This window comes from Amblyomma americanum, chromosome 2 (genome assembly GCF_052857255.1).
Source record: "Amblyomma americanum isolate KBUSLIRL-KWMA chromosome 2, ASM5285725v1, whole genome shotgun sequence".
NCBI lineage: Eukaryota > Metazoa > Arthropoda > Arachnida > Ixodida > Ixodidae > Amblyomma > Amblyomma americanum.
The window spans coordinates 9,635,415-9,661,252 of NC_135498.1; the positions used below are offsets into that span (position 1 = coordinate 9,635,415).

The 25,838-nt window shown below is 42.6% G+C and overlaps 1 protein-coding gene across 50 annotated transcripts in view; it reads right to left on the reverse strand.

The window, feature by feature from the left end:
• Positions 1-25,838, reverse strand: part of LOC144120523 (basement membrane-specific heparan sulfate proteoglycan core protein-like) — a 329,407-nt gene that overhangs the window by 115,271 nt on the left and 188,298 nt on the right. For 11 of the 50 annotated variants that reach the window (XM_077653006.1, XM_077653002.1, XM_077653001.1 and 8 more), the window contains 15 exons: positions 25,525-25,671; positions 24,283-24,429; positions 23,716-23,859; positions 21,064-21,210; positions 19,635-19,769; positions 18,170-18,319; positions 17,429-17,560; positions 15,652-15,771; positions 11,697-11,822; positions 10,201-10,308; positions 9,095-9,208; positions 8,821-8,937; positions 5,881-6,012; positions 2,800-2,907; positions 2,341-2,460 (listed from right to left, as the gene is read on the reverse strand). In XM_077653006.1, coding sequence (XP_077509132.1) covers positions 2,341-2,460; positions 2,800-2,907; positions 5,881-6,012; positions 8,821-8,937; positions 9,095-9,208; positions 10,201-10,308; positions 11,697-11,822; positions 15,652-15,771; positions 17,429-17,560; positions 18,170-18,319; positions 19,635-19,769; positions 21,064-21,210; positions 23,716-23,859; positions 24,283-24,429; positions 25,525-25,671 — 1,947 coding nt within the window. The remainder of the gene's footprint in view (positions 1-2,340; positions 2,461-2,799; positions 2,908-5,880; positions 6,013-8,820; positions 8,938-9,094; positions 9,209-10,200; positions 10,309-11,696; positions 11,823-15,651; positions 15,772-17,428; positions 17,561-18,169; positions 18,320-19,634; positions 19,770-21,063; positions 21,211-23,715; positions 23,860-24,282; positions 24,430-25,524; positions 25,672-25,838) is intronic. The other 39 variants (XM_077653037.1, XM_077653035.1, XM_077653032.1 and 36 more) reach the window with 26 other exon arrangements.

The window sequence follows — 25,838 nt, forward strand, 5'->3', positions numbered from 1 at the left end:
CTGTGGCAAAACCACAATATCTGGGCAAATTAGCCGATGACAGAGTTAAAAATTCCAGGAAACAATACCCCTTTCTTCTCCGTAGTTTATCACGCGGACCGATCGCATTCTGGCGCCGCTAGGCTTGACACCGTGCGAAATTCCGTAAGTGGGCTTTCCCACATATCACCCGTGCTGCGAACAAGGTGGCTGACGGCCCGCTTCGAACAATCGCAACGCGAAATGGCGCCTTTTTCAATCCTTCCATAATACGTTACATATTTAATGCCAAATCCGAAGTATGCGTCCCGTCTACTTCATGAGTCTCCGAGCGTGACATCCGCCATCCCGTTTCGTAAACTACGCTATGCGGGAAAGCCTACTTGCGGAATGCTGCGGGAGCCTCCCCAAGGGACGCGTCGAGTTAAGCAATCCTCTAAAAATCCCGCCTATTGCATGGTGCATTGTAACCCGCGCACCTCTTTAGTGAGCGTAACGCCCCTGTCGCTCGGTCAAAAAATATTCTGGACGGTTAGTTTCGGTTTCCGACCTTCGCCGCTGCCCCGCGGCAACTGCAACTGTGGCCTGCGCATTCGCTGGTAGTCCAATCCCAGCTCCGCGCGGCTCTTGGACGCCGCCTGGCGCGTCGCAGGTGATTTATTTTTCCTTTTTAGAAACAGTCTCGCCATTCCGACGCCAGCGTGTGTTCCCCGGGCCCTGCTTGCATTTGTGTTCTTCCAGCACTCTAAAACAGGCGACTCGTCACTGGCTTGCAGGCGTTAGCGCCATGGAGCTGCCTCATAAATCTTCGCATTTTCGGCAGGTTTTTTTTTTTTTCAGGGGGCGCGGGGAATATTATAAACCTAGGCCTCCGGATAAACTAGGCATTTCTTCTGGTCCCTTAATTGAACTTTGAATGAATGAGGTTTTACTAGTCATCATGCTATTTTTTGTTGCCGGTCTTGTCAATTTATGGATTTTGTTTTGCATGACCTTATTACAGTTTGGATACTGTTATGCTGTCTAATCAATAGTATACATTTCTGTGCACATCATGTTTTTTTATACGGTACTGAGGCAGTCTAGTTTTGTTTATTTTAGTTGCAGAGACCATACACTACATTGAAAAAAAATAAGGGCAACAACATTTGCTTGTTTATCATTTTATGAATTTTTTTGTACTGAACAGATACTAGATTCACCATTCGAAGCCATTTTTTCTTCATAATCACATTAGATTCATATGCGAAATTTTCAATATTCGCACACCCCTAGTATCTTGCAATTTGCACCGATGCACAAAGTGTGGCAGAAGTAAATAAATTTGCATTGTTCTACTGAAACAAGCATGCATTCTGAACAAGGTTATCAGCTCCAAATTATAAGGCAATAGTTATAAAAACCACCATAAAAATACCTTGCATTCATTTCCTCATTAAACAAAGCCCATCAAATACAAAGAACAGCAACTTTCTTTGCACCTATTATAATGATGTACCTTGCCCAATAAGACAAGTTTTAAGAGAAACATATGTCAAGGCAGCCAATTTTCCAGAAAGCATTTTACCAGAAAGAAAAGCCCTAAATAGAAATGAGAACAGCCTACAATGCCAGCGCAGCATTTCTCAAGTTGCTTGGCATATACACCTCAAGGAATAAATTAAAGCCCATGGAAGGGGCAGCAAATGATAAAACCAAAGGTGAGAACACAACAGAGGCATTGTATTGCATTTTCCATGATGTACTGCAGAATCTTACGAAAAATCATCAATTAAGCCTACAGCTCTGTTAGGATGAGGCACTGATAGCAAAGTGCACACCTTTAAAACGAATGGGCCATTGGAGAGACGAGGTCAAACTGTGCGACTAACCAATGTGCAAACATATTTTAACTTCCCTTCCCATGTTTGTGTGACACATCCAGCAAATTATTCCATCTGAAAATAATGCAGACTCAGACGGCAACTCAAGCATCCTTGCTTTAACTAGACTAAACCACTTTGCAGATACAGAACAAAGTGTTGTTTTAATAATAGCCTAACTCGATTTTCACTGCAATTTACAGGAATATAAAACCTTTATATACTGGAACAACTACAGTAGATGCTTTAAAATATTTGGGCATTTAAAGCCTGCACATGATCAATGTTAAATTATAATACTTGGGCCCTTTTTATGCAAACTAGCACCGTGAATGCTGTTCAATCTTAGCGAAATATGAAATTTCAGCTGTCAGATGAGATTTAGTACTTCTCATACTAATTGGCCCCAACTATGGGAAGAAAATGCGCACTTCAGATATGGGTTTTATAGATTTATGCAGAAGCAGAAGGCAAAGGTAAAGCAAGAGCAGCAACATACCACACAATTCATCCGATCCATCAGAGCAATCATACTCGTCATCACAGACATACTCCTGGCACAAGCACTCGTCGGCGTTATGACACCGGAAGACTGACACATGCTGCTTCCGGGGGTCATCTATATGTTTGCAAAGAAAGCATGCCAGATTTGCCAGCTCCACATGCAAACTACGCTCGAGTATGCATATCAGTCAACAAGCTCTCCAAAGCAGCATGCAAGCCTAAAAGCAGATCGTGGAATGTGGCACAAACTACTGTCTGAAGCATGCACGTAAAAGACTGCAAGTAAAAGATAAAAGAAACAATAGCCACAAAGGAATGTACAGTATCAAAGAGTCAAAACTAAGTAACTCATAACAAGACTGCTTAAGCTTGCACAGGTTCTGTTACCAGTACAGGCAGTGTTGCAACACCTGAAACCAATAATCAATAAAACAAACAAGAGAACAAAACATACGACATTCTGTTTCATCCGATGAATCCCTGCAGTCAGCATGACCATTGCAGCGTAAATATTTTGGCACGCAAGTTCCATCTCTGCACTGAAATTCATCTTCTCTACATGCTAAGAAAAAAAAAACAGACCAGAAATTTAAACAAAACAAAGCAAACAAGTTGCATACACAAATAAATGCAGCGACATACAAAATAAAGTTAAGTGGCTAGCACTCACAGCTATTCCACCAGCTCCTCTGAATGCGAATTGAGTGCAATGTTCCAGAAAATAAAATACAGCTTTATCATGCAGCAAAAATTACATCTGCTTGCACGTGCCACTGTGTATTTTGCAATTTGTACAGTCAACGCAAAACGGATCATTGGATTTTTATATTGTGGAGTCTAACGTCCCAAAGCAACACATGGGCTGTGAGAGATGCAGCAATGGAGGAATTTGATTGCCTGGGGTTCTTTAACATGCGACGACATCACACAGTAGTTTTTGTATTTTTCCCCCACTGAAAATACGGCTGCTACCGCCATATTTCAATGGAGGCGAAATACAAAAACTACTTGTGCTGTGCAGTGTCACTTGAACCCATGACCTTGGGATCAGCAGCCATGCCAAAAACACGGCCACCCCGCCTGGTCTCTAATAATTCATTTCATCTGCTTTAATCCTCACCATAACTACTATGTGGGACTGCACAGAATTAATTTTATTGCGATCAACTTAAAAAAAGTGCTTCAAAAGGCTTGCTCAGCCAACTGGAAGTGCACTGAACATGTAAGGGGCAGGGGTGTATGAATATTCGAAAACTTCAAATAGCAAATCGAATATCCTCCTATTCAATTATTTGAACGAATCAAACAGTCTGCGTTCAAAGTTATACAGAATGAAATGAATTTGTTCTAAGCTTTCCGAATACTTTTCAAATAATTGGCACAAAATTTGAATAATTCATTCCACATTTATCTTCGACTGCTGTTCCAAAGACAGAACCCACAGCGACACTGTGTACCATCCTGCCAGTATGCGCATGATGAAGGGTTCAGTGCCGCGATACGGTCCATTTGTGTGGCGGCGTTCAAAACGCTCACACATGGCATCTAGCGTAGGACGATGCAGCAGGGCCCAGGCAAGTTCAGCAAACCCTGCCCTGACGCCCGGTCTCAGGCTATTGATCACAGGTAGCTGTCGCCCACTCTAGTTTCTGGTTTATGGGAGGGGGGTTCATAGCGTAACGTCCCAAAGCAACTCAGGCAATGAGGGACGCCGTAGTGAAGGGCTCCGGAAATTTCGCCCACCTGGAGTTCCTTAACCTGCACTGACATTGGACAGTACACGGGCCTCTAGCATTTCATCCCCACCGGAATGCAACCGTGGCCGAGATTGAACCCACGAAATGCAATTTTCCGATACGTAAAACTTGACTGTCATAGGGTTAACTTGGTGTTCAGACTCCTCAGTGGAGATTAGTCTCGAGTCTTATTTATAGCACCATACTGCAGCACCTTAGAATGCACTTTAATGTTTTGCTAGACTGCTCATTTTGCACAAATATTCACACAAGTAGTGAATATTAGTATATATATTTGATTCGGTTCTCTTGCTATTCGATTTTTATTCGATTCAGCTTGTAAAAAGTGCTATTTGCACGCCCCTAGTAAGAGGACAATTATATGCACATCACTAAGTTCTAGAACGCAGACACTGAACACTGCAGTCAAGCATGATATGCCGACCTCTGCAAGAGACGAAAGAATGGCTCTTTTTGTGGGAAAACAACACAGGGACATGCTGTAATGGAAGGGCTTCATAACGAAGAGAATATTCTAAACTGCCTGTGGTTTTCTTTTGTAAAATAGACACTTCTGACAGCTTCACGCAATTTTCTTTTGCAAAAAGTGACACTGTGGCTCTTTCTAGTTATGTTGAGGTATGTCTTGGCAAGAAAAGTCTCATTTACTGCCAAGAAAACCATACTAAAATTTGCCCGCCCCTCAGTTCAAATTTGTGATGCCCACACTAAAAGGTTCCGTGATCACTGTTTGGATGTGAAAAGCAATGTCAATGGCAATGGCACGGATCAGTTCCTTAAATAATTTCTCAACACACAGCATCTTGCTTGTAAAAATGGCTGGGGTTGGCAACATGTGATTCATTTTTTACCTTTCCTAGCTAAAGAAAAGCTCGGTTTTCACCAAGAGCAGTGTGTCGTCCGAATGTTGTATTCTATTGATACAGGCCATCTCCAATTTGCCCTCAGTGTCCCTTCCAATTGCACTAAAATCTCGCCACACACTTTTGCATTTAGTCTCCAGCAAAATGCAGCTGCTGTGGGCTGGATAAAACGTGCAACCTTGAGCTCAGCAGCCGAACTCCATAACCACTGGGCTGCAAATGTAGCTAACTTGGACAAGGAAAGGTGCCTGTGGCTGTTAAAGGTTTGGGGGAAGTGCAAATGTATCGGAAAATATGGCCCCTCGTCCTCATACTTTACTGCCGCACCTTTTTTCGCTTAGATTTCGAGGAAAGTGGCTAGTTCCAACAACTATAAAAAGTAAACTTTTTTAACATGCATGAAAAATCCCAAGCAATACAAGAACTATAAGGCCCCATGCACAGATGCAGGGTTAGGTTACGGGATTAAGAATTTGACTCAGTGAAATTCCTTGCAACAAACAACCACCACTAAGAGGTTGAGGTTGCTAGCTACTGGTGCAATTAGCCCTTCAACTATTCTGCCAGAGATTTTTTTTTTTTTGACAGCGTTGTTTATTGCCTCTGGGCATAAGGGCTCTGCATCGTGGCATGGACAAAGCACGCAGTGGCACCTTTCACAAATGTAAAGCAGAGGCACTGTTTTCCCATAAACTGCAATGATAGTGTAGCCTCTACCTAAGGAGCTTACCGTAATGACATTGAAAACTAACAGATAATAATGTGAAAGGACATTTATGAAATCTATTGAAGTGCTAATTGCAAATAAAACACAGCTCAACCACTTCTGCAGCCCTAACAATAGAACAAATTGCTTGTGACAGTCATTAGTAGCATATACTAGAAATTAAATATTTATGCGATACAGAAGCTTACTCTTAGTGTCATCGACACAGTTCTCCTCATCATCACCATCTGGGCAATCCTTCAAGCGGTCACACTTTTGTCGAGAATCAATGCACTGTCCAGATAAGCACTTGTACTCATGAGGTCGGCACGCACGCCCATCTAGAAAAAAAAAGCATGAGTGAATCTTCAGATCTACTCTTCAGCTCCGGCTGAAAAGTAATGTTTATAGTGATTTCCACAGACCAAAAATCCACTAAACTGCACGTCCAAATGGTGTGAACTCTGTCTGGTGGGCATACAGTTAACAAAGGAACAAACAGTGCCCAAAGAGTGCTTTGCATCAGCCAACAACTGCATCTGTCTTGAGAAAAAAACCTAAATTTTGCAACTGCTGCTAGTCCACAACAGCCTACCACTATGCTGTTAGCTATAGCTTAAAGGAGTATAGGGAAGACAACCTGGGCTAGAAGGCACTGCGTCTGTGCATCAGCACCCTCCGTGGAGAGACCCGGAAAACTAATGCACAGCCGCATCACTTGCTCGGTGCAGCATTATGGTATCCGTGCGCATACGGTACGTTTTGTCTCCCTTTCTATGCACAGCTGCCACTCCAGTCCACTCGTGCCCTTTCTTGACGCATGTATCAATGGGTCATCTGCAAGTAAAGACTTCCCTCTCCTGAACAGCAGGAAGAGACTCCACCACTGTCGCGGCATAGAAGGAAAGTGCGCCGGGCTGTCTCATTTACTGACCCCGTCCACCCTGACAACCCAAGAGATGCCACATCGAATTCCCAAAATAACCAAAAGGTCTCAAATCTTTTACAGGACGACACGTCGTCCTGTGTTCATCACATTCTGCATCCATTCTACTGGTTTTGTTCTTGTAACTTTGTGCCAATTCGCCCAGCTTTACTCTATCAAGTCTAATTTTGTATCCAATCTTAAGCACAATATTAACTAAAAAAAAATTTTGAAGCCCTCATTTAGACAAACTTTCTGTATAAAAAAAAATTAAATATTGAGACACTTCTTGCCGAATTTTACAACTGTCCATTTTGGCAGAGGTTATGCGCCTTCAGAGGGTGCTGTTTTATAATGACACAAATCCATGCGTATTCTGAGTGATGTGTTATAAACACCCACAGCAAAAGTACTGCGCATTTACAATCCAAGTACTTTTCAGAGTTTCTGCGAAAACAACACTGTTTGAACATAGGTGGTGCTTTGTCTGAAAAAAAAAAGCCGAACAAGCAAGTAGCACCGGCCTAACTGCACCAGCTACTACGCTTGCCTCTTGCCTTGGTGGACCGATGCAGTGTTCCCGTTTCCTGAATTCCAGAGGAATATTCTTCACAGATGCCATTTTTCAGGTGAGAAGATACACATTCAAAGCTATAAGGCTATCAAGACACTTCCAAAGAGAATGGCTAACCAACGGAGTTGCAGGTAAAAAATGCTTGATTGTTTGTGTGTTGAAGTTTGTTGAAGTTTGTGTGTTAAAAACTATTCAATAATCGATTCGAACCGAATGTTTAATATTCGAAATCTCGAAGTATTCATCCCGAGCGAATAAAGTTTTTGTACCTTGTTTTGTACTCCGGGATCGCAACACTGCACGCGCGTAACATGGAAAGCCGCGTCACATGCCTGCACTCCTGCGTGTATGCCGGAACTGGTCTGCGCATGATCGCGGCAACAGACGCGAGCAGGCGGAAGCGTGGTGCCCAGATCTGTACTTGTCAGGTGTCCGCAGCCGCGCTACCCGCGGTGCGCATGTGCCATAACCGTGCTCGGTAACGTGCATCAGTAGAGATATTTACAACAGCGCGATCCGCTTCCGTGCGCCGCCAGCCTTGTGAAGTCCTCAGGGCGATCTGTGCATGCGCAATGGTTCCCCACGGAATCTGATCGCAATAGCAGCTGCGGATCGCGCTCTAATCGAAGGGCGCGTGGTTCTCGATCTCCACGGAGAGACTGAGCAGACTGCAGGTGCTGCAGCCGCCCTTCTCCACGTGAAATTCATGAATCAAGCGTGACGACGCGAGCACTAGAGGAAGAGCACGAGGCGCATTGTGGAGGGTGCCCCTTTCCGGCGCCTGGCACTGGGCGCACGGTGCTCAGGCTTAGTGGGCATAGGCGTGCACACATGGGGCGCGGGGGGAGGCAGCAAGTTTCCCCCATGCATTTATTCTTTTGGACCTGTACCATAGTTTAATGTGCAGGGTTATGGACATGCAATACTGCCAATCTACTAAAAACTACTGCTCAAAAATATTTTGTACATGATGCAAGACCATTGAAATAAATGTTTAGAACCATAAGTCACCTTTGCACTGCATTTTGACCCTAGGAGCCTGGGTGGGAGGGGGTTGGGAAGGTGAGGGAGGGGGGGGCGGGGAGGGGCACTGCGCGCTGAAGCTTTGCTACCCCTTAATGAAGAACGCTGAGCACTCTATAGCAGGCGTTCATGGAGTAGTCGCTTAAAAGCAATAGCTGTGCAGTGATGCAGTCACAATTAAGCCAGCACTCAGGGGTCTCATAATAGGTCTCACACCCCCACAAATGTGTCTGCTCCGCATGTAAGCCAACTCCCCAATTTTCAATGCCCCTTCTGAAGGGCGTCGACACGCTTCAATGAGTGAAATGACGTTCAAGGCAATCTTTTTTTCTTAGGTAATGTCCTTGTGTGTTTGAAAAACACATTATTTTTAAAATGCCTATTGTGCCATTCAACTTATCTTGCGCGCTAGAAGTATTCGAAGTATTTGCTTCGAAAATATTTGAAGAAAGTTAATATTAGATTCAAATTCGCTTCAAACCAAAAAAACCACTATTTGCACATGCCTAATGTAAAGGTATCATGCATTCTATTTAAAACTGTTCAAAAGCTTCAGTTTGTTTTGCGGTGCACTTCCGACTTAACCCCTATAATTGCACCAAAGGCAAAAAAAGGGGTAGAACTTACTGCCACAGGAGAGTTCATCTTCTCCATTGGGACAATCAGAAACTCCATCACACCTTCGGGTGATGCTCAGACAACCACCGCCACTGCACCGGATCTGATCAGGCCTGCAACTGGGAGCTGAAATGAGGACAGTGAAGAATAGCTCCCAATGACTCTGAATTGGTGAAATGAGCATCTTGCAAACAATTTATGCAGCACCCGCAACACTCCCCCTCCCAGCACCAGAGCAAACTGTCGTTACTGAAGAGTGGAACAGCTCACAGCTGCAACTCACCACACTGGCTTTCATCTGATCCATCAGGACAGTCTCTCCGCCCATCACAGCGAGCTCGTTCAGGGAGGCATGTGCCGTTGTGGCACCGGAATTCTTGGGGCTTGCAGACCCCAGCTGAAACATTGTAACAGTGTGCAAGTTAGTCTTGAAGAAATATAATTATTTGCCAAGTGCGGACAGTTAGTGCACACAATTCATCAGAGCTTCTATGACATGGTTCAAGGCTTTTAAGACGGCCAAGCAGAGACACTGCATGCTACTTAGAAGTTCATGACGATTCAGGTCACAGCTCAGAATGCACCCCAAATTTTAGCCTTGAAACATGCCAGCTGAAGAGAACTTGCTGTTGGGCATGCTGAACCTGCACACTGGCCTGTTTATAGCTGATTCATAAAGATAAAGGAAAGATAATCAAATTGCAAGTTTGAACTGCACAACTCACTCCACAAGAACTTCACAAGGATTCAGTGCAGGTTGGTACACAAGAGACTTGAATTCAGAGTATTCTCTATTTTGTACAATGAGTTATTAAAGACTTGAAATGGAACTTCATCTTATCATGTAGTGCATATCCACAACACAAATTTGGAAGAGTGTACAGTGACATTGCTATTTAAAAGGCTTAGGCATACATGCCGAAGCTCGTTTCCTACACACCTAGCAGTGGCAATGTGATAGAGCATTAAAAAAAATAACTCCCAGTAAAAGCAACCGTTTATGTATTCATTTTTAGTTATCCAAACTGTTCGAACATAACAAAAACTACAGTACAGAGACCCATAAACAGCCTCAAAGGTGCTTTACTGGCCTGAATGATTGGAACAGGTAACAAAGTACTTGAAAAAAAAAACTTCAAATGAGCCAACCCAAAGAGTTTAGAACTTTTAAACCCTACGATGACAGTGCACCTACTTGCACATGCCTCATTCATTTTCACAGGTACCACAGATTTCATGTACCGTATGCAAACATGCCACTATAGCAAGCAAACAGCCCGATACCCACACATCTCTAATCAATGCTGCAGCAAACATTTGCCAGGCAGAATACCTGCTCCAACTTTCACAACGATAGCCAGAAGAGTCAGCCAACTCCCAAGCACTTACGACAATCAAGTTCATCAGTCCTATCCTGGCAGTCATTGTAGCCATCGCAGCGCCTTTCCATCTTGATGCAAATGCCATTTCCGCACCTAAACTGCCCCTGCCGGCAAGCTGCAGTGTGAACAGCAAGGGCTCAGTTCAGCTTTGCAGCCAGCAAGGAAAACAAATAAAAACGGCTGCAGGATGCAACTGTGACACCAAGCAACCCAACAGAACTGAGGCCGGAAGCAAAAAGCAACTCAGGACAGTGAACCAGTATGGAAGCACAGCGCCTAATTCACATAAAGCAGCACTGCTAGATTGTCACCATGATGCAAAAAGGCCATTCCAATGAAATAAGGCCACGCGAAAAAAAAAAATAAAACAGTGATGAGGGTGCCTTTCATTAAGCAATGGAGTACTGCCACAATGTTTACAGCAGAAGCAGCAGCTCATGAGTAAAATGACAGCTACTCATGTTAAGCAGCTACTTAGCAGGTTCATTAGGTATAGTGTTGACCGCTTGCAATTGCAACTTCTTATGGTCTACTTCCTGAACTAACTTTCTAAGTGCTTGGTACAGCGGACCTACATGTGTGTGGCAAGACATGGATTTGATAGCTGTTTACTGCTTAATACTCACATGTGTATCAAGGGTATGCTTAAGCACCTTGTGTGAACACAAACCTATTGTTCTTAGTGTTACAGAGCAATTTATTGCCCTTTTTTTAGCGAATAATGTTACATATATGGTGCACGCTGAATGGTTTACACCATGCTAAGGCTTTTTTCATGCCGTCACTGACAATGCTTTCACGTGTCACATTTCCCATCTTTTGGAGCTAAGATCTATGTCAGCCTGCCTTGCCAGTGGTGCCCAATGGCTGCCTTTAAGTCTTGTGGAAAATGCTAGCACTCAGTGTTATGAGAAGTTCAGCTGCACCAAGTGAATATCACAAAATAGGGGCTGCATGCAGCACCAGCAATGCAACAGTTTCATCCCAGGTACCTAAGAGCAGGCTTGTACCTATATTCAGCAAGGCTAGCCTAAAATAGGCAACTCCTAGGTGCACACTGGCATAGGCAGAGACTTACTCCTGGTTGAGCTGCTTACGGCTATGTGCAAGAATCTGGCAACAGTTGCTGCTTAAATATTCAGCTACATACAATATGCAGGGACCATGGGTGCCTTAACACTGGAGACAAACCACTGTACCATGTTTGCAAAATGATACTGCAATTTATGAATGAGTTCCAAGTATGCGAAAAAAGATCCAGCTAGCTTTTTAAAAAAAACCAGAACTAGATGAGTATATATGCTTCAGAAAAAAATAACAAAGAAAACAGATTCAGCAGCATCAGTGCAGAGGAAATGATGGGCATGCCAGGATTGAGTGTCTGCCTCGCCAAAACCAGGTCATGCCCCTGCGAAATTAAAAAAAAACCTGCAATGGTCTAGCAGTGCTGTTTTAAATGCAAACAGAGACAGAGAGAGGGAGAGGGAGAGACAGTGCTCTTACGGCAGTTCCTCTCATCAGAGCCGTCTGTGCAATCTCGCCTGCCATTGCAAACCAACGCCCGAGCAATGCACTTGCCACTATCGCAGCGAAACTTGTCCACAGTGCAGTCATCCACAGCTGGCAGTGCTGGAAAAGCGGCATCCACAAGATCCAGCTGCGGCAACGTCCACCCAAGGTGCGGTGTGCAGTGTGCTCCCCCACAGCCTGTGCTGACGACGAATGTGCATGCGCCCCTGCCCACCTGCCCCTCCCACCTATGCACAGGCGCAGAAGCTAAAGCAGACAATACATGTGTAACACATGCAAGCTTCCCCAAATTTCCCAGGCTGCATCCACTTCAACATGCACAAACAGGACGCACCGAAAGAACAAAAGCTTCCAAGGATGCTGACAGACACATGCACATCAGGTCAGGCATACAAGTGGCACAGCATGTCAAAAAGGACATACTGTGCTTCTGTCATTTTGTTAGAGATCAAGGGTCGTCGTCGAACAGACATTTCAGAGCCTACAGGGAAAGTGCTCAACCTCTACTGCTCAGTGCCCTGGAATGTGGTGTTAGTGATGCCAGTCATCTTTGCATCACAATGAAAAATTTAAGACCCAGCAGTGCTTTTTAAGTTTGCTAATTTTTATACAAAAAAGGGCCTTGGACAACTTCCAAGATGAAGGAATTTGGAGCTATTTTTGACAATGATAGTGTCACAGTCTTCTGTGAAGCAATTTCACATCAAGGGTGACACTGCTTTCCCAGGCTGATCATAAAAAACTGATCATAAAAAAAAGTACAAATTTAACAAGCCCTTTTCATGCAATCTCCAGTAGGCAAGGTTCCCTTATGCTCATGCCTAACACAAACATGCTAACCATAGCAACAATGCATCACACATGCATGTCCAGGTGTGGCAAGAGGAAAACCAGTTAGGAGACCGATCTGTGCCTGTATGTGCACGTGTGTGTATGCGCGCACGGGCATAGGCTCGCATGTACCAGATGTGCATGCATGCCTGCCAATGCACGCATCAACACTCAAGTGTCACTGCCTCTTAGAGTCTACACTCTCGTTCATCAGTATAGTAATGTGAGCAATCTAACCAGCCACTGGAGTGCAGTGACCTTGCAATGCAAGTGCCAGATTCACACCACCACTCTCGGGGTGCGCACACAGCCCAGTGTGTAAAAAAAAAAGAGGGCACGAGAACGAGTGGATAAGAAGAGAGCGCAGGGACAATATGAAAGCAAAATAGCAGGCCAAAAGGGAGGAGTGCGAATCAAGTGTAGTTCTCCATTTACGGAGCAAAGCAACTCTGAACGAAGCATGTAAATGTAGCTCAGAATGTCCAGCAACTGCGAACGTTAAATAATAAACATGGCGTTGAATTAGTGTCTAGAAAATTTTTTTTAGCTGCTACATTTAGAGGCATGATGTGCATGCTTACCAATAGCATATAAAGAATGTGCACAATTTTTCGGTACTGCATGCTCTTCAGCATGGGGCATATTCAACATTCAGATGCAACTGCTGTCAGCACAAAAAACTTTCCGCATAAAAACAGGTTCAAATAACTGCAGACATCTGCTCGCAGGCTGTTATGAAAACGCTAATGAATTCTCTTCAAGGAGTATTGACAGCAGTCACAGGGGAATACCACAGGATGATCCATGTACACTAATAGTTGATGCATCAGTTGAAAGAAGAAAGCACACAAGCAAAATTTTGATGTCTATAATCCTTTAAAAGCTATCGAGCCACTGACTTGTTTGATGCTGACAAACAAAGTAGCACACAGCACAAGGAGGAAACAAGAGAAGCTCACTACCCTACAGTATTGAATAAAGGAAGCTAATGAGTCAGTTTAAAAACCGCTGACTGGGAGAGAGGAAACAAGTGAAAGACGAGTGGCGTGTGCAGCTTGGTAGAAGCATTACAACAATAACATGCATGAGCATATAAAATGTTAAATGTATGTGCTGAGATTTCATGAGCCACATTTGAGCAAGGTTAATTACATACACTGACAAAGCAGCCTTTCTTGTGTACAAACATTTCACAGGCATCACATGACCGCAAGTGAACGAAAGTAGTAACTTATGCTGTAGAACTTCCTTCTCAGTGATCGAATCAACTGCACAAAATTTTAGTAGCCAACATAGGCATGCAATAACAGTTGACCAATAAAGAACGCAGCTCAATGCTTACAGTAAATGACTGAATCATGAATGCTCCAACTGCAAGCACAATGAACTAATGCAACAGAATATTTTGATTACATACGTACATACTGAGCAACTGAACTGTGAGCTGCAATCCCATGCCCCTGAACATGGCAACATTTGACACAAGAAGCACCACCATTAAGATGGGCTAAAGTAGAAGACAACTCTTGAAACAGCAGATTAGGAATGTGTCGCCTGCCTCAGCCAAAACTGCAGTCCTACGTTAAAACAAAATGGCACATCTAAAGTCTCCCTGCCTGTAATGTCTTCTAACGCAATATAGCACCTTTCTGTAAATTCATTGTGCAAATAACCAGAGATTTGGATTTCATTGCGACGGATCTGCACATTCTGCCAGAGATACAAAGTGCTTCCACTATGTGGCTGTGCAGCAATTTAAGTTTTCCGCAGTTCAGTGCTTTCCAATAGAAGCTGAAGTTGTAGGTACCACAACCTTTTAATAGAAACCTTCGTGAAATACTGCTAATAGGTACCTGTACATTTAATTTCAATTTTTTTTTTAAAGAGACTAAATCTGTGTTCACCCAGTTCAAAAAGCACCATTTAGTCGCACCAACATTAAAAGAAATATTAGCTAGATAAAAGGGCAAACAAGATTACTGGTATACAGTAGAATCTCGATGATAAGATCCCTGTTACGAATTTCAGGGTGGTACGAATTTGTGAAATGCTCTGGCCAGAGTGCATTGGGTGTGATGGGCATACATTCAAATGTTAGACAATCTCTGCCCCACTGCAGGTGATACTAACACGTGAGCAATGACTGCATCCTTGAGCATCAATTGCTTGCTGCCCGCACATTGACGACTCAGTGATCGCCAGTTGTGGCGGTACGTACCGCGAGCAGTAAGTCAGTGGCAGCGAATGACCTGCATAGCGCGGACGTTGCAAGTCGTTGACAGTAGGACAGAACACAAGGACAGAAGACAGAAACATGAAAGACGACGTCACAGCGCTTGTGACGTTGTCTTTTGTGACGTTGTCTTTCATGTTTCTGTGTTCCGTCCTTGTATTTTAGCGCTGTCAACAACAATGGATCAGCACCAACTAGCCAGACAGCTTGTCCTATTCAAGTTGCAAGTCAGCGGTGGCACGCAGCTGTAAGCAAACCCCATCAGGCAAAAAAGCTCTGTAAATTCTGCTTATGAATTTTGTTTGTTTTGGATGATACAAATTTTTCGGAACTAGTGAGCAACTAGCATCATCTGGCGTGAAAACTAATATCCAAAAATTGGCAGCCAAGCATGTGGAGCCTTTTGTTGATGAATATTTAAAATCAATAATTTAAGGTGAAAATTTTAAAGAGAGGACTGAATTGCCACCTTCGGTAGCTATATAGCTTACGCCTTTCATCAAAAAGTTCTTAACAACCTGTAAATTTCATGCATGTGGTTGTCAATGTTGACAACAATTTCCCCGTCGCCAAGTGAATACACAGCCCATTTTGTGCAGTGCTAACAAGACAATCGCACTGTGCATGTAACCACACAGCAATGCTTTTTTCTCATTGAAATGAGAAAAGCAATGGTGGCCGTTCCAAAACAGAGTGCACATCTGTACACCACGAACACATGACATCTTACAGCTAGCAGGAGATATCACTAGCCAAATTTACTGAAGAGCAGGCAGCTTTTATTGCCTTGCAATTGCTCAATTAGTGCAGTATGCTTCTCATGTGAAACTTGGAACACACTAGATGAGTCATTTTGTGGCCTACCTGTTGGCCTGCAGCCTTGCTCGTCAGTGTGATCAGCACAGTCAACATGACCATCACATCTCTTTGAACTGTCAATGCATCGACTTCTATCACATCTGTACTGATGTGGTTCACACGTGTCTGGAAAGCAAGGGAAGGATGTCAGAATATTGAAAAAAAGCATAGTGATGCAAGCAACGTTCTATACTAATGCACTACAGCTACGGTGCAAGTCTGCACTGGTGACAGCATGCATTGATCAGTATTGGCTGGACACTTGCAGCATTAGTAGCCAAAGCAACACTGGCCACCAAGTGCACCAACTATTTTAGCAAGTGGATGAATAAACTGCAAGTGTGTTTAGCATCCAAAAGATATATGAAAACTGACACCTTGAAACCACTGTGATGGGACTTGCTAGGTAAGCAAATACTGGAAGCTAAGAATAGGCAGCGCAAAGGAAAACTAAAGGGCTGTCTAAAATAAGAACTGAATGATAAGGCAACCTGTAGGCAGTATGAGATAAGAACAAGTTTTCCCCTTGGCATTATTTCCGACACATTCCACGTAATTAGGATCAATATGAACAGATTAAAACAAGAAAAAAACACAGAAAAGAAAGAAAAACCTCGCATAAACTTGGTTTTTCAAGTCTGACATGTTTTCTTTTTGGGGGAACTTAAAAAAAAATATTTTCATTGATCAGCCTCAGCAAAGCATGTAAATATTTCTTAGCATTGCTGCTACAGGCACAGCTGATCACACTTCTCCCACCTTCAGCAGGGAAAAAAGAGCAGTTGGCTTTTTGGGTGAAACTACAGCTGCATCAACTAAATTGCTACCTTAATGCTTAACGATAATTCTATTGACAGAGGTAAAATCCACTTCATTATCCAACAAAGTAAGGATCATTACAGGCCTTGTGCCTCACATATGTAATCTGTATGCCTAAAAGTCACTTACATGTGTATGCTGCATCATTCACATCCTCTTTGAATGCATTAAAGGAAAAAAAAAAAATAAGCTGCATTAATGCCCCGTTACAATGTGAAGCCAGTTGTTTGTGGACTGTCAACTCTACCCGAAACCCCCAGAAAATGTTTAATGAAAACAGCTTTCTTTAAGATGTTCGCTGAGATGAAATTGCACAAAAAAATTTCCCACGAACTGTTCAGTCAGTTGCGGAAAAAGCTATACTGGAACCTGCCCTGTTCATGCTTCCTTTAAACTTATTTATTCACTACAGTTTTAATACTTGATACAAATTCACTGCCTTGCTTTTTCCGCAACTAAGCAAGGCAGTGAATTTGTATCAAGTATTGAAACTGTAGTGAATAAATAAGTTTAAAGGAAGCATAAACAGGGCAGGTTCCAGTATAGCATTTGGCCCCTTGACTAACAATGAAACAAAAACCTTGGTTAAAAATATACTTCATGCCATTCGGCCCCAAAGTATCAATTTTTAAGAGCTATACAATAAATGCATGAAAGCGCAGCAGTACGAGTGTAAGTGACTGCACAGTAATTTTGCACAATGCAGAGCAATTGGATTTATGTAACACAAACTTTGTTCGTAGGTTGTCCAACAAGCACAAATTGCTATTCCTCTCCATTATCTTCAATTACAGTCTTAAACTTAAAGAAAGGTGTGCTTCACATCCTATGCCCAATCTAGTGCAGAGCTGTGAACTTGGAATTTCTTTGTGCTGGCTGCCTAGCTGTGGGGAGATGTCATGCTTTGTCACCGCAAAAGCAGAGCACACAGCACACAGTAAGCACAGCATCAATTGCAACATACCACAAAGCTCATCGGAGCCGTCACTACAGTCTACCTCTCCATCACATACGAATAAAGGATCAATGCATGAGCCATCATGACATTGAAAATGTGATGGTCTGCAAGGGCTTCCAGAGGCATTCATGACTTTGTCTACAAAGAAAGCATGCCAGTTTCACAAGAAATGACATCAATGTGCCAGCACATTGTAGACAACTCCGCAAGTGCTAGAGAATTCAATTCAGCTTCCTACATGCATTATAAGCCCAGTAAAAACTGGCAGCAAGACATTTAGAGGTAGAGTCAACATCGAACAAAACAGCCGAACAAACATGCAGAAGCTGCAAGGTTAAGATGGCAGCATCACCAGGTTGTTCTTGAACCTATCTTCTCATAATCATCTGCTGGCTATACCTTTGAACCTAAACATATGTGCTGAGTTCAAGCAGAAACAAGCTAAAAATATTCCCTCAGTCTTTCAACAGATAGCCTCCAGCTTATCTTGCATCAAGGCAGCAGAAAGTCGATAGATTCATGCTAACAAGGCAGACTAACAAGGCAGGCAGCCTGTTACCACACATTTCTTGGCCATTTTAAATAAACAGAAATCAGTGCAGAGCCTTTTAGCAGCTTTACACAATACTTGTTCTTGCTGCAAGTTTCTTCCAGTTGTGCTCTCGTAGACACTGTTGCAGACATTTAAACCTTTGGCTTGTAACACGCATGATCAGCCTTACAGAACAATGAAAAGAGCTTTAGTACCTTCTCCTTCCCACCCTGGGCAGTCCCTTTCATCAGACTCGTCAGCACAGTCGCGGCGACCATCGCACTTTCCAGAAAGGTCGACACACCTCCGACCGTCACACACAAACTGATGAGGGCGACACTGGAACCCTCCATGGTCTGTGCCTCCTGAAACAGTTAACGGCAATCAACCAAGGGCAATCAACCTTGCCTGTCTGCCATCTCTTATCTAGAAACTAACTTAGTGCCCAACTTTTCCGTTGTGAACAAATTTACAACATTCAACTGCGCAGAGGTGATAGCATGGCTAGACAAGGACAAGGCAGGATATCCCTCAGAAGGACATTGCTTAGCATATTGGCCAATAGACTACACAAAATTATGTATGGGTACAAAGTAAGCAGAGATTTTCCACACAGAAGAGGCTAAGGCATAAGGAAGAGCATAAATGAAGCACCACTTTCTGGCACTACATGGCAGTGCCAAACGTGTTGCAGCTAGCAGCTTCTTGTTGCTTGGAAGACAACCACTCATGCAAAGCACTGAGAGAAGTTTGCCTTCTATGCCACAAGATGCACCAATGCACAAATCTACACAGATCGCTCTGTGCTGAATTTGATATTGCATGGTTGCCAACTCACATTTATACTAATAGGAAATTTTCCTTCTGTATAAGCAGCCTACTGGGCATCGCCTGGCTAACTTCCTTGCCTTTCAATCCTGTTTCTCTCACTCTCTCCTTCTGTGCATGCTCATCTTGTGGATCGGGCACTGATACAAACAGTACCGACAGTGTGGAATAAAGTGTCTGGTTCGAATAGTTCTGCTATTGCTGTCCAGACTTACGCACAGCATTAAAGCTGCTTGTATGAGCAGAAAATTCAGGCAATGGCAAGGAAGTAAATTTTAAAAAGAACAGAGCTGCATGAAAACTAAAAAAATAAATGTTGCGAGCTTCGCATGATTGCAAATAATTACTAAAAATGTGCTCTACTTGCTGGGAGCTCCCATTTGCATGACGTCAGACTTTAAAGTATAGAGTTTCGTGGACAAAAATGTCCCCCAGTTTCCAATATACAAAATGGTTTAAAAGTGATGCGTCCTCATATGGCTTAATTCCCTTACTTTGCTTTCTGATGTGGTCTATCTCACAGCAGCAGAAAAGCATATCCAACAACTTTTTTGTACAGGTTGCAATGAATGACTTTAGTGATTACCCTGATGCGAGCCTAAAACAAGCAATAAAGACACAAATAAAGTCATTCCATTTGCAAGTACCTGAACCATGTGCAACTCTGTTAAAGAATTGTTCTAAACTTAAACCCATGAAAACCATCTGAATTTGTAATGCGCCTTATGCCGCCCTTAGTTTTCCAGAATAAGAAACAGCCATTATAAAAAATGTTCACACAATGGCATTAAGGGCCACACTATTGGTGAGAAAGCAGCGCATTAGGTCCAGACAAAGATCTATGTTCCATACCCTCTCCTTCATGCTTAGGACAGTCTTGTTCGTCACTGCCATCCGCACAATTTCTGCGACCATCGCACTTCCCCGACAAAGGAACACACCGTCGAATGTCACACACAAAGTGACCAGGATCACAGAGGGAAGGAACTGCACAAATATAAACAGAAACAAACAAACTGAACTGAACAGACCATTGATTACATTTGTTATTCTTTTTATGATAGGGCTTTAAAAACAATAACAAAGACAAAGGCTGGACAAAACAAGGAGTGTCTACAATATTGTTATTTTCTGCATATTTTAGCATGCACAGCACAAAACTAATTGCAAAGTTCTGACAAAATCAAATCAAATTAAAGTGTAGTAAAACAAACAACTCCAATAAAGTTCTAGAAACATTATCCCAATCTTGAAATAAACATTAAAAACAAAGCTCGATATTGCAAAAAAGAAGACTTCCCAAAGCAGACATGATTTTAACTAACTGCAGTAGTGTTTTCTTGTGTAATATACCACTTTTTAAGTTTCGAACCTAGTACTAACCAGCAAGTCATCAAGACTAATCTCTGCAAAAAATATATTGTAACCATCCCTAATGACGTTGGCCCCAGGATAAAAATCTGATAAGCTCACAGAAGCACTGCTGTGCTGTCTTTCGTGTAAACGGTTTCTGCCACATGTTATTACTATTTGCACTTTGGTGCATGCTTAATGTTGAAAAATGTGACTCTGCCATTGCATTTATGAATAGAACAGAAAAATTATTGTTGCCTTCATAACATAGACCCACATATTTTTCTTGCACCTGGCTGGCACGCAGTGCATACAGCTTAACATTATGCTCATCCACGAGTAGCATTTCTTGCTCTTCTTTCTTGTGCAAGTGACTAATTATTATTGTAGTGGCAGATATAACAGTACGCATACATGCATAAAAACCATACAGGCTTGCGTACTTAAGCATAGACTTAATGCAACAGTCTTGAAGTCACACGGTAAAATCAGCTGCATTGTTCATTGAAAGATTGTGTTCTTTCAGCCGCGAGCATGCTTTTTTGGTTTCCCACTTTTGCCGATGTCTTATTGCAATCATCAATCGTTTTTATGATCAGGGCATGTAGAGACAAGCTTGCTTACTAATAAAAAAATTCTTAAGCACTTCATGGCATTTTTAGTGCAATCAATATGACAGACACTTTGGACACTAATAATTTAGTTCCATCAACAGATAAGTTCTTGTAAGTCAGCTTTTCATTAATCTTATAAATGGTCCTTGTCAAAGGCAGCTAAACTGAAATTATGCAATGCTCCAAATTCTCTGGTTTTACTTCATGCATGACAGTCTGACATCATCACAAGAGCGAAACAATGTAAACTTATGCAGCATTAACAGGCTACACAGTTTAGAGCTGCAAGCATAACCACTTTAAACATCTTGCACCTTCTTTGGTTGGGCAGTCATGTTCATCTGTTCCATCAGCACAATCAGGCTTGTCATCACACTTTCTGGACAGGTTGACACATCTATGGCCATCACAAACAAACTCATTGGGACCACATTGGAACCCATCGGGGCGATGAGAGGGAACTGCGCAACACATTTTTCAAGAAGAAAAAAAGAACAGGACAAACAATTGTTAATGAGACAGACACCAAGAAAAAAAGTGAAGAATCTAAATGCACATGGCATTAAAAAAGAACAGGTTAAAACAACAGCAAAAAAAAGGACCACGAAAAACATGGAGTTAAATAGGCCAAACAAAAAATTAATTAAAACAAGCCTAAAACAATCACAAAACAAACAAAATAAGCATAAAACAAGGGTATTTTAAATATAGACGAGAAGTTTATTTTGTCGGGACCTGTTTTTTTTTTAAACATGAAAATATACTGAAAGAGCTGGCCATTGTAATCAGTTCTCAAGTGAAAAGAATACTTTAACACCACAGTATATTGTAGTAAGAGTATTTGGACGCAATGCAAAGAACTTGTGAGCATTCGATGAACTGCAACCAGAGTTTTAAAAAATGCCCTCTACAAAATATATCCATATCACGCAATTTACACTGCAATGTGAAGTATTAGTAAACTAAGCTGGAGGCCTTGGAAATCAGGCTTGGAAGTAGAAACAGCAAACTTCCATCCATCATCTAAAACCAGAAATTACCAATGTTCCGCTCATAAGGTGCAACTCTGACATTAGTTTTTCTTAGAAAATAACAAGGCTTATCAAGGAGGCACAAGTGAAATGAGTTTATATCTGGAGCATAATGCACAATTAAAGAACACTTCCTCTGAAGCAGAGCAGGAGCAAAATAAGCCAGACAATGTAAACCAGAGATGCATTATAATGGACAATGACACAAAATGAGATAAGAGAGCATGGACATGAGATGTCAGGAACGAAGGCATGTCAGTTTACAAAATTAAGTAGAACCATCTGCACCTTACTAGTCATGCCTACCATCACCAACCACACAAACCCTGACGCTGCCATGGACTGAAGAATGCATGAGCGGGCAACCGAGATAAACCAAATACTAAGGCTGAACTGAACTGTGTAGTAAACAGGGCCAAAGAATTTCTGAAGATGAACACACCTTGAAATGAGGCTTTACTGAAATTTTTGCAACATATGAAAAAAAGAATGACAGCCTCCTGGTATCATTTTGTGCAGTTGATGGAACAGAAAACTCAACAAATGCTCGAACCATTCAGAAGCATTTCAAGCGGTGCTGTTGAAAAAATAAAGTGAAATAGAAAAATGATTCTACAAAGAGGCTGCTAAATTTGGGGTTAGGAGCCCACATCTGAAATTAAGCTTGATGATTTGCCAGACACTATGCATGATGGACAGCAGTTAGAGTCTATCTCATGCATAGTGAAACATTATGCTCTGAAACATTGTTAATGGGGGTCTAATGTTACAAAGTGACTCTGGCTATGAGGAACGCCATAGTGAAGGGCTTCGACCACCTGGGTTTCTTTCACATGCACTGACATCGCACAGTACACGGGCCTCTAGAATTTCGCCTCCATCGAAATTCGACCGCCGCGGCCGGGATCGAACCTGCATCTTTCGGGCCAGCAGCCGAGCGTCATAACCACTCAGCCACCGCGACGTCCCCACAACTTGCATGAGCAAGGTTTTCAAGCCTAACATCCACATTGGCAATATGAAGCAAATTTACACTGCACTTGCAAAACCCAAACCAGCTTAATGCCACAAATTGGTCAACCAGACGCCGATTTGCTACAGGACAGCACAGGTGCATCAAAGAGAACAATTGGGCGATACCACCGCAGAACAACTTTTTTTCAATGTTAGTGAAAGGCCCTAACAGCCCTGGACACACCTCTGAAGCTAAACCCTGAGCACAAGAGATTGAGAAACAACAAATATCTGCAGACACAGACTATGCAGTTAATCGTAAATGTAAGATTCCGGTAAAATGATTAACTACGTCAATATTTCACTCACATCATGTAGTGGAAAAAGATGAAAGGGAGGGAAAAACGAGAAAACGAAAAAGTAACCGTAGCAGAGAGCTGAAAATTTTGACTGCCGGGAGACCAAGTTCTTTAATGTGCATAGACATTGCACAGTGCATGTGTCTTATTTATTTTATTTAATTATTCAAGGTACCTAGAGAGCCCTGAGGGGCATTATTGTAGGGGGTTTAAGTACATTAACGGTAAGCATAGAAGGAATTAAATGCAGCAAAATAAAAGAAAACAAAAAATTAACAAAAAATGAGTCTCGCATTTCATCAACTAAGCACCAAGGCAATTGCCGCAGTGTGAAATGGCTTGAACACAGAGCAGGATCTCGTCAACATATTAAAGGCCGTCAGGTTGGTTTGCACAAGACACTAAGCCACACTGAAAAAAAGCCTACGTGAAATGCAGCAAAAGTAACTTCCAATTTATAGCAATTCTTATCTGTATAAAATCCAGATCTTGGTTGTGCAGCTTCAATTTGCACAACAGGATGTCTCACGGATACCATGAACACTGCCATAGGTGAAGTATAAAACAAAACCCAAGAATGTGTCTCGAATCAGGAACAAGGCAGCCACTTAAGACTAACCACCTTTATGTGAGCAGTCATGTTCATCAATTCCATCAGCACAGTCAAGGCGACCATCGCATCTTCTTGATGTGTTGACACAACGGCGACCATCACAAACGAACTCATCAAGTCCGCAGAGAATTTCTTCAGAATGGTGAGGGAAAGCTGCAGCAAGTGTCATCGAAGAACAAAACAAGGCAACATGAATAAAAGACCCTTATAGGCAATCCATGGCCATTCTTCAGTTAATCCACCAGTGCTACACAAGACACCTGCAGCTCACATAACTGATTCCCTCGTGCAGTAGTCTACTCAAACAGCAGAAGAAAAAAAAAGTCAGATTCTGAAGGTGAAACAATTGCGAGCTCCAAGGTGTTAGCACAACTTCCTAGTTGTGCAGCCCCTAAGATTCATTGCAAGCAACTGAATTGTAGATGAACAGTCGACCCACCAACATTGCTACTCTGCAATGCCACAAATGCTGAACAGACCCTCAAGAGTGTAGAAATTACAGAGGCCTTAATTTTACGAAGCCAAGCACTGTACAGAGCACAGCAGTATAGCAGTATAGCACTGAAGTGGCCCAACCTTCAATTGTTGGGCAGTCTTGCTCGTCAGACCCATCATGGCAGTCTGGACGACTATCACACCTTCTGGACACATCAACACATCGACGATAATCACAAACAAACTGATGAGGTCCACATCGGGATCCATCCCCATAGAGCGGATGCACTGCATGGAAGAGGCGTCTAGATTTAAGACAATAACAACTAAGAAAGCACTCTTCGAGTAGGCCTTTCACACCACCCTACCTCTACAGATGCTTTCAAAGCCATTCAAAGCTTCATCAATGCCCTTGACACCTCTTCATGCAGAAACATGCAAAGTGCCTTCTCAATTGGCTCAACACCAGAAAATTGCTCGAGAGTCAGAAAAAGAATTTAATCTAGGAGTGAATTTCCAGGTGCCAAAAACAGCCTGTTCAGCCGTATTTAATTGTGCTGCAGATTTCTTCATCATGGAGGCAGAAGCCATGCCTGTGGAGATGCGACGACAGTGCTGAAGCACATGGAAAGAACTGCACAGCCACTACAGGTGGCAGTCATGCCCAGAAGCTTCGAAAACCAGGCTGAATGATAGTCCATCAAAACACCTTTCGGCAGTGGAACATCATAAAAGAAAGTGAAAGAGGAAGAAAACAAGGAAGGACAAATAGATAAGAGTTGTGACTATGGCAGCAGCAGCCATCAACAAGCCTTGCTCAAGAAGACGCCCTGTGTATACCAGATCAGCCCACAACAGCATTTCTGGAAGCTCCTGTCAAGAGGTTGACGCCAAGCCAGCATGTTTGCCCTGGGTCAAGACCATGCGAAAGCGCAGTGCACTATTACAAAACTCGAGAACAGGAAGAGCAGGTGTTTATGAAACTAGTATCCCAAAGGGCTCAGTAGCAGTGAGTCATGCCACCAAGCAAGTCCCAAAATACGGAATGCAAGTAGCATTTTTTGCATGAGAAGACAAAAGCAGTACAGTGTACACACATACTACAAGACTGAGAAGGTGTTGTACTGGCACAATATGGTACTAAGGTGTGGTTGTGAACAGTTCACTACAACAAGACCATGAAGTAAATGTGAGAAAAACCTACATCGAACAATTTATACAGAGCAAACCACTTTGATGAAATATGAAGTTTCAGTAAATATGCACCAGCGCTGAGTGCAAGCAAAATAAAAACTGCAAACATTTCACAAGGACACTTCTATTTTTCTAGCAACTTGTACCAAGTTGTTTCATCACACCAAGCTATAAACTGCATCTTTTCACCTTCAGTTGATGGGCAGTCATGTTCATCAGTTCCATCAGCGCAATCGGGATGGCCATCACACCTTCCCGACACTTCCACACACCGTCGACCATCACATACGAACTGATCATGTTCACACTGAACGCCTTCACTGCCTGGAGAAGGAACTGCAGAAAGTATCCAGGAATTAATTGAATATAACCATACAAGTACAGGCATCTTTCACAACCCGAATAAATGCAGAGGCATGTGATCCATGCAGGGCCATCAACGAAATTCGCATCCATCCAAAATTTTCTTCGTCTCTGTGCGGACAGTCACATGCTGGCCAGGA